Source organism: Chrysochloris asiatica, unplaced genomic scaffold (genome assembly GCF_000296735.1).
Source record: "Chrysochloris asiatica unplaced genomic scaffold, ChrAsi1.0 scaffold00012, whole genome shotgun sequence".
Taxonomy (NCBI): domain Eukaryota; kingdom Metazoa; phylum Chordata; class Mammalia; order Afrosoricida; family Chrysochloridae; genus Chrysochloris; species Chrysochloris asiatica.
This window is the reverse complement of record NW_006408530.1, coordinates 32,488,215-32,497,125: the sequence shown is the minus strand read 5'-3', so window position 1 is coordinate 32,497,125 and position 8,911 is coordinate 32,488,215. Positions and strand designations below refer to the sequence as shown.

The 8,911-nt window shown below is 40.0% G+C and overlaps 1 protein-coding gene across 1 annotated transcript in view; it reads left to right on the top strand.

Annotated features, from left to right (window-relative positions):
• Positions 1–598: 598 nt before the first annotated feature.
• The window catches only part of ACMSD (aminocarboxymuconate semialdehyde decarboxylase), an 81,946-nt gene continuing 73,633 nt past the window's right edge, over positions 599–8,911 (top strand). Inside the window, exon 1 of the mRNA XM_006834586.1 lies at positions 599–708. Coding sequence (XP_006834649.1) covers positions 652–708 — 57 coding nt within the window. The 5' untranslated portion in view covers positions 599–651. The remainder of the gene's footprint in view (positions 709–8,911) is intronic.

Genomic DNA, 8,911 nt, shown 5'->3' with positions numbered 1-8,911 from the left:
GGAATACCCAATCTTCCCAATGTTATCCAAAGTTTGTTATGATCCACATAGTCGAATGGCTTTGCATAGTCTATGATTTTAAAGTAAAGATGAAATTTACCCTACAACTTGTCTAATATGCTAAATTTTTATGAGCAAGCCAGTTTCTAAATATTATTAAGGCAGGGAGGAAACTAAATGAACAAGAAGCTCCAAGTATTAAATTTGCTTATGAAGAATAAAGCCAAGGGTAATAAGAAGTTCAGCAGGGACCTATTATTTTTTCTTTAAAAGCTAATCCGTACTATTTTATTTTGAACCATATACATGCATTATCTTAATTAAAAATTAAAATATTTAAAAATAAAAATCAGTTGATTTTGGACTTGCCGAACTCAAAGGAGCCTGTGGTGTGTTTGACCACATAGAGTTGCATTCAGTTCTCTTTTCAAATTTAGGTTTGTGCCTGGAACCCTGATTACCAGTGAGTTGTTTAACCAAAGCCAGGATGACCAATAAACAGAACTTTGAACCTTTACAAAGCAGTTTCAAAGGACCAGGGCTGCTACGGACTGGTGCCTAAAGGAAGCCACAGAGAACTGATCTTCATGGGGATCTGTGGACAACAGAACTCCTTCTCTGACGTGCTTTTTTCCTCCTTGTCCTGTGGAGATGAAAATTGACATCCATAGTCATATTTTACCAAGAGAATGGCCAGATCTAAAAAAGGTAATGGTGATTTATTTTCTGAATTATTCATAGACTTATCTGTTTTTAAAAAAAGAAAACTCTTCTGTTAAAGACCTTTCTCTTCTTTTTGGAATTTGATGCTATATTTCTCAACTTTGAAAGCAATTTAAAATTATCTGATAGCGCTGATCTTCCCAGTTTTAAAAAGTGACTTTTATATTTATTTAGAAAGCATGTTGGATCAAAGAAATATGTTCTCAAAATCCCATTTCCTCCTCAAATGAAAGTCTTTGAAATTTCTGGATAATTTAAGTCAGGAAGTTCGACTTCCATTTTAATCACATCTTCAGCTGCTGGGAAGATATGTGCCAGCTACAGAATGTAAAGTTGCAATTTCAAGTAAGAAACTATAACAAAATGGAATGTGATAGGTTTCTGGGACATCTAATACATATCTCTTTTCCAAAATGTTTAAAATAAGTTTTAAACGCACTAAAAGATAGCATTGTGAATTTTCTTAAAAGTCTGTTTTAGGACACTGTCTGAAACTGTTCCTTTTTGATGCTTTTTAAGCTGTAAATTCTTGTTATGAACAACTAGGGAGTTGTCATGTGCTGTGGAGTCGCTTCCGACTCGTAGAGACCCTGTATTGGGTTTCTGAGGAGTGACTAGTGGATTTGAATCATTGACCATGCGGTTAGCAATCTAATGCTTATCCTGCAACACCATGGAGTTTCTGCACAATGTGGCTCTCTAAAAAGTATTCTTTGTTTTTCTAAAGATGGAAATTTCCTTTTGTCATTAAGAATTTTTTCATGAATCCAAAAATAGGAAGCTGGGGAATATAAAAAAAAAACTAATAATGGTTTAAGGTTTATTTGCTTAATTGATAGGTTTTATCCAGTCTTCAAATCTTATACTACAACTTTCACGCCACCGATCATTTCCATCTTTTTCTAACCCACATAAGGAAAATGAATTAGCCCAAACTCTAAGGTGTGGTTCATTGTACAAGTTGTTGCTGTTGTTAAGTGTCATCAAGTAGGTTCTGACTCACAGCAACCCTGTATAGAGTTTCCAAGGAGCAGCTGGTGAGTTTAAACTGCCGACCTTGAGGTTCAAACGGATCTCAAGGTAGAGTGCTTATCCTATGGCACCACACCAGGACTGTACAGGTAGAGGAATCAAATTTCTTCTCTAGGTGCCATCTGGAAGAGTGTCCAAGTTTTGTCTTTTCCTGGTATGTTAGATAATATGGGTGGTAGACACTCTAGATTGAAAGATACAATATTTGGACCCATGTTTGAAAGGCTTTCCTATTCCAGCTAATGGTAAAACTAAAATGATCAAACTAATACCCCCCAAAACCGACTAAATGTCCAGATGAGAACTTGCTGTTCTGAATGCCATTAACCTGATCATATTTTATTGAAGTGTAAACAATTTTATTAAAGTGTAAAAAAGATGTCAATGATTTCATGAAAGAAATGCACCAGAAGCTTTTAACTCGTTACTTCATGCCAGTATGTTTGGCTTGTTTGGAAGCTACCTGCTCTTTCTTACTTCTTATGCTGTTCATAATCTGTGATTGTTCAGCCCATGATTGAGTGTATGAATGAATGAATTTATAATGCAGATAAAGGAAGGAAGAGGTTATATTCCCTAATCTGACAATTTTCAATCTAGATTTTAGGATATGGTATATTATAATAAGGAGTACAGTGGCTCTAGAGGATAAGCACTGGACTGCAAACCACAAGGTTGGCGGTTCAAGCCCACCAGCCACTCCACAGGAGAAAAATGATGCTTTCTGCTCCCACAAAGATTTACAACCTTGGAACCCCTATACAGGGTAACTGAGTCGGAACTGACTCAATGGCACTTAACAACAACAGTGTTACAGTAGGTCAAAATATTATTTCAAAACATCAGTCTTTTCTCACCACTTTTTATTCAAATCGCCTAATAAAAGAATTAAAGGAATAAACCAGCACTGCTTCTATTTTAGAAGATAAAACTGCGTTGCCAGTAGTGTCTGCTCCCTCTCCTGTGTGATAACCCCAACTAGCTCTAAGTCCAAAACCTCCCTTCCCTTATAAAATATTAATCAACACAACCCTGTGACCTTGACTTCCATGCCCTTGTGAAGTGAAGAGTCAACATGCCTGGGTTGATGATTACCAGAGGGTGGCAAAGCACTGGAATTTGAGAAACAGAATTCTCTTCTTATTTTCTCTTGCTAATCATGATTTTTATCAAAGTTGCAGTTAGGATCTTTGAAAATGAAAGTCTATCTAACGTGGAAAGAGAGTGAATTTCGGGAACGCCTGATTAAATGGTTTCTGCTGTCACAAATATGATCGTGGCCCAAGGAGCCATGGTAAAAGTTGATTCACACAAGATGATTTATCACAATGATGAAAATGAGGCTCCTGGATTTCTTTCTTCAGCAAAGGTCACTTGCCACCTACTATGAGTCCAATAGTTAGGGCTTGTAGAGAACCTTCTAATTTTGTTGTTGTTAAGTGCCATCGACTTAATTCCAACCCATAGTGACCCTGTACGGGATTTCCAAGGAGTGACTCATGAGTTTGAACCACGACCTTGTGGTTCATACCAACTCTGCAGTCCAGCACATTAACCTACAGTGCCACACCAGGATGCTTCTAATTTTAGATGGGATGAAATAGTTTGAATTTAAATTAAATTTATATATTTTCTTTCAACAATTATTTAATTATCCTTCATCACTGTATTTTTGTTGTTGTTGTTGTCAAGTGCCATCAAGTCGATTCTGACCCATAGCGACCCTGTATAGGGTTTCCAAGGAACAGCTGGTGAGCTTGAACCACCGATCGTGCAGTTCAAATGGCTTTGCAGTCTGACGCATTAACCCACAGTGCCACACAACATTCTAGATGCAGTGTAGCTTTTAAACAACCTCCCTCCAAGGAAACATACTTCGCTTTATCACCTAGAAGCGTCATTTTTCCCCTCATGAAAGTGTGAGCTCCCCAAGACATTAAAAATGTAATTCATTTCGTCAGTTGCTACTGTATAAATACCCATTTCAGAAACATATCCCTGTATAAAAGATTGAATTCTCTTAAAATTGTGTACGTATTATGCCCATAAATGCCTAGAGAGCATTGGTCATTGTCAGTTCCACTTTCTAGTGTAAATGCCTGAGTAATGCTTTAGCCAGAAATACTCATAGGATCATAAATTTCAGACCCTATGTTTAGCCCAACCTACGAAGAGAGCTGGGGGACTGCATGGAACCCAGGTTTGTAGCAGAATGAGGTTTCCACAAATAGACACATTAAGCTTTCTAGTAAAGGAAAAGGATGAACACAGAGTTGCAAGGGATGCTCTCCTTAATGCTTGAACCCAGAGCCTGCCTTATTCCACCTGTTCTTGTTCTTAAATGCTCTCAAGTCAGTTCTGACTCATAGCAACGCTGTATAGGATTTCCAAGGAACATCTGGTAAGTTTGAACCACCTAACACTCTAATTCAAATCGACCTTGCATTCAGTGCCTATTCCACAATATGTTGCTACCACCGCTGCTATTGCTACCACCACCACCATCTTCATCATCATCATTACCACCATAGTCATCACCATCTACAATCACCACCACCTCTTCACCATCTACCATCACCACCACCGTCACCACCATCTACCATCACCACCACCGTCACCACCATCTACCATCACTCACCACCACCATCATCACCATCTACCATCACCACCACCGTCACCACCACCGTCATCACCATCTACCATCACCACCACTGTCATCACCATCTACCATCACCACCACCGTCATCACCATCTACCGTCACCACCACCGTCATCACCATCTACCGTCACCACCACCGTCATCACCATCTACCATCACCACCACCGTCATCACCATCTACCATCACCACCACCTCTTCACCATCTACCATCACCACCACCTCTTCACCATCTACCATCACCACCACCATCATCACCATCTACCATCACTACCACCTCTTCACCATCTACCATCACCACCACCATCATCACCCCACTCTCCTCACCATCTACCATCACCATCACCCTCACCACCATCTATCATCACCACCACCATCATCACCATCTACCATCACCACCACCGTCACCACCATCTACCATCACCACCACCCTCTTCACCATCACTATCACCACTGATGTAACTGCCCCTACCACCATCTTTACTACCACCACTACCACCATCGTCACTACTACAACCATTACCACTTCCGTTTTATCACCACCACTGCCAACACTATCACCATCAACTCACCATCACTACCACTAACATCACCACCACTACCATCAACACTCCAACACCACCATCAACATCATAATCCCTGTTGGCATTAATGAAGCGCTGTATAAAATCCAGCCCAGGGCCAGTAGCTTTATAGGCATTATCTAAGATAATTCCCATAAAATCTATGTCAAAGCTACTTCTGTTAGCACAATTTGCACATAAAAAAAATCCATGACTTGGACTCAGGAAGCATCAAGATCCACTGGCATAATGTAATCCACAAATACAATGTACTATATCCTTCTTTGGAAGTAGCAACTAGGGTCTTAAAAGTTTGCAAGCAACCATCTAAGATTCAAAATTAGTGTCTCCCCTTCTGGAGCAAACAAGAGTGAAGAAAATCAAAGACTTGAGGAAACATTTAATCCAAAGGATTAATGAACCACCCGAACCACAGTCCCCCCTATCCTGAGACCAGAAGAACTAGGTGGGTGCCTGGTTCCCATTGCTGATCACTCTGATCATGATCACAATAGAAGACCATGGACAGAGAAGGAGAAAGAAAAGATAGAACAAAATTTTAAATCATAAAATAATAACAACAACAGAAAAGGCTTGTTGGTCTGAGTCAGGTTGGTAGAACCTCAGAGACTGTAGCCTTTTGGCATTCTTCATACTGGGAACTGAACCCACTCCCTGAGGATCACCTTTCAGTCCAACAGTAGACAGGTCTATAACGTGAACAGCAAGGTCAACAGTTTGAATCTACCAGTTGCTCCATGGGAAAAAGATAAAGCTTTCTTCTCCTGTAAAGATTTACAGCCTCAGAAACCCTATACAGGGTCATTATGAATCGGAACCAACTCGGTGGCACACAGCCACCACCACCACAACAACATCAGTAAAACACCTGTGAGGAGTGTACTCCTCAGAACCATCAACTGTCTGAGACCAAAGGGGCACTGTATGCCCAAAAAACAAAGTTCTGAAGGCAGGAAGGGCCATTCAAGAAGAAAGAGTGAAACCAGGGAACCCAGAGAGGAAGTAGGAAAAGTGTTGTTACATTGTGGCAATTACAACGAAAGTAATGAAACAAAATGTATTAATTGTTCGATGGAAAACTAATGAGCTCTGGAAAATGTCACCCAAAATACGATTCAAATAAATGAAACAAGTGAACACATTTTTAAGAAATGTAACTTAAAGTTGCTAAGTTTCTTCAACAAAATCAAGTATTGTGGAAATCATTTGATGGGTGTGGCAAGGTTTCTTTACTCTGTCTCCCTCTGCTTCTTTGTCCTCCAAGTGTATAGTTCCCTAAGTATTGCATTTAGATAGTTTACAGGTTAAAACTTATTAGAAAATTGAGAGAGAGAAGGAATGGAAGAAGAAAAGACAAAAGGGAAGAAGGAAATAAAACCTTTCTTCTATATTAAAGATAATATTTCAATGGCAAATTTTCAGTTTTAAGTTTACTGTAAAGTTTAAGTGATGAAGATCAGATTCCAATGCCTCATTAAACATACAGCTCTCCTCAGTTTTTCTCAAGAAAGAGGTGACAAAAACATGAGAGTATTGAATGCACTAAGGGAGGAATGTGAGTGGCACAGACAAGAGAGAAATTGGTGCAGGAAGAAGCCAGGGTCCTTGGTTGACAGTTGTTTCCTTTGCAAGCTAAGCCTGATAACAAGGTCCCCTACGTATCTTGGGAGGTCCGGGTGGGCGTCCAGCTCAGTTCAGAACTGACCCAGATATTAAGAGATCTGCTGAACATGGGAGGCATGTAAGAGACAAAGTGATTAGAGGTAAATACTGTTAACTAACTGAAGTGGTTACGATCGAGCTGTGAACCGCAAGGTCAGCAGTTCAGCAGTTTGAAACTACCAGCTGTTCCGCGGGAGAAAGATGAGGCTTTCTGCTCCCATAAAGATTTATAGCCTCAGAAACCCTGTGCAGGGTCACTATGAGTCGGAACTGACTCCATGGCACATAACAACAACAACTGTTAACTGATGATACATGAAGGGATGCAATCACTGAAATGAAACGAAGTATATGATTTGTTATATGTAAAATTGATAATCTGCTCTATAAACCTTCAGTCAATTCACAATTAAAAAGTTAAAGGAAAAAAATATATATCTGTTGGAGGAGACCCCAGGTACAGACACAGAGACACACACACACCCCAACCATTCTGCACTGTATTCCAGGTCCAGACCTCTCCCCAATTCCTCTAAGTCTGGAGGTGAGATGAAAGCCAGAAAGAGGTATCTACCAGGACCTGACTTCACTGAAACAACTTCCCTGAAACATGGCATAAGAACCAGGCACTTTTCCCTACCTGTTCTCATTCATTTTCAAGTGGGAAGTTGAGCCGATTTTCAGCCTCCTTAACTGTATACCTATCCCTGTGCTTACAGACCAGGAACTGCTGATGAGCTCTTTACATGGTTGTCTCCTGCCCCCATACCTAAGCATCTGACATCACACATTGAGAGCTGCTGCTTTGGAGCATTGGAAATCCTGAGGAAACACTAAAAGTTCCTCTTTAATCTGATCACAAACTACCTTCTCACCTTCCCTCCCCTGACACTACCGGATCCCAGCACCTCCTCCCAGCTGCCAGAGAACCATGTATCTCTCCATCAGTTCTGTGACACTGTACACACCCAGCCCCAGCTTCTGAAGAGTGTGTTCTACAAAAGCTGGAACTTGCCTTCACTTTCACTCTCTCAGCCCAAGTAATCTGCTCATAGATTTAAAGAATGAATGAGACTCCATGAGGGTTTAATGAATCAGTGAAAGAGATGAAATGACAGTTTAAAGTCTATAGTTTTGAGTCGTATATATATCTATCTCTCTATTTTCCTCTATTTTTTTTGTTGTTGTTGTTGTTACGGTCCTTTTTTAAAAAAAATAAAATAAAATTTTTTTTTCTTGTGTTTCTGGTGAAAGTTTACACAGCAGTTTAGGTTCCTACCCTGGTGTGGTGCTATAGGACAAACACTGGACTGCTAACCACAAGGTCAGAGGTTCAAACCACCAGCAGTTCTTTGGAAACCCTATACAGCAAGGGTGGTGACCATCTGGCCCACGAAATAATTTGGTCTGGGCCTGTCAAGGCAACCACAGTTGTAGCCATCACATTATATAGTAGGCTAGTTTTTAAAGTTGATCATTTTGTATGGCCCGTAAATGATCATATAAATATCCAAATGGCCCTTGGCAAATAAAAAGTTCTTCACCCCTGCTATACAGGGTCCTTATTGGTCAAAACCAACTCGATGGCACTTAACAACAGCAACAACAGAAACTATTCAGTGATATTGGCCACATTGTTTGCAATGTGTGATCATTCTCAATGTTTTGTTCTGATTATTATATTTCCATTCATCTAATTTCCCTGCCTCCTTGCATTCTTGTCTTTGTTTTAAAGTATTTGTTGACTGTTTGGTGCTATGTAGAGTCTTTAAAGTACTTATAGGTGATGTTCTGTATTTTGTAAGCCAGGTTATTAGATGAATGTGGACATGAGAGACTAATTTTGTTAGAGGTTTCAATCCAAGTCTCAAGGAGGCCTGCAGTCTCAACCAGTCCAGTGAGTCTGCCTTGGGGGTTTGTCTAGTTTTGTTTGTAGGCAAGTAAGTTCTGCTACACAGTTTTCCTTGTTCTATCAGGGTCTGTCTACTGTGATCTATATTACCCTACACCATGGCTTTCCAAATTTTTTTATCCCTGGTGCACAGGATGAAATATATTTTATATTACGACTCCATAAAAACATTTATATATAATTTGAATTACAAAGAATTACCAAGCTATTCATAATCACTATTAGAAGCGATATGTAAAAACATATCACTTACCTGACCAGTGGGACAGGTAAGTGAGCTCGGGAGAAATACGGGACAGGGTCACAATAGGGGCCCCATCCTGGTAGACAGACAGCTTTTG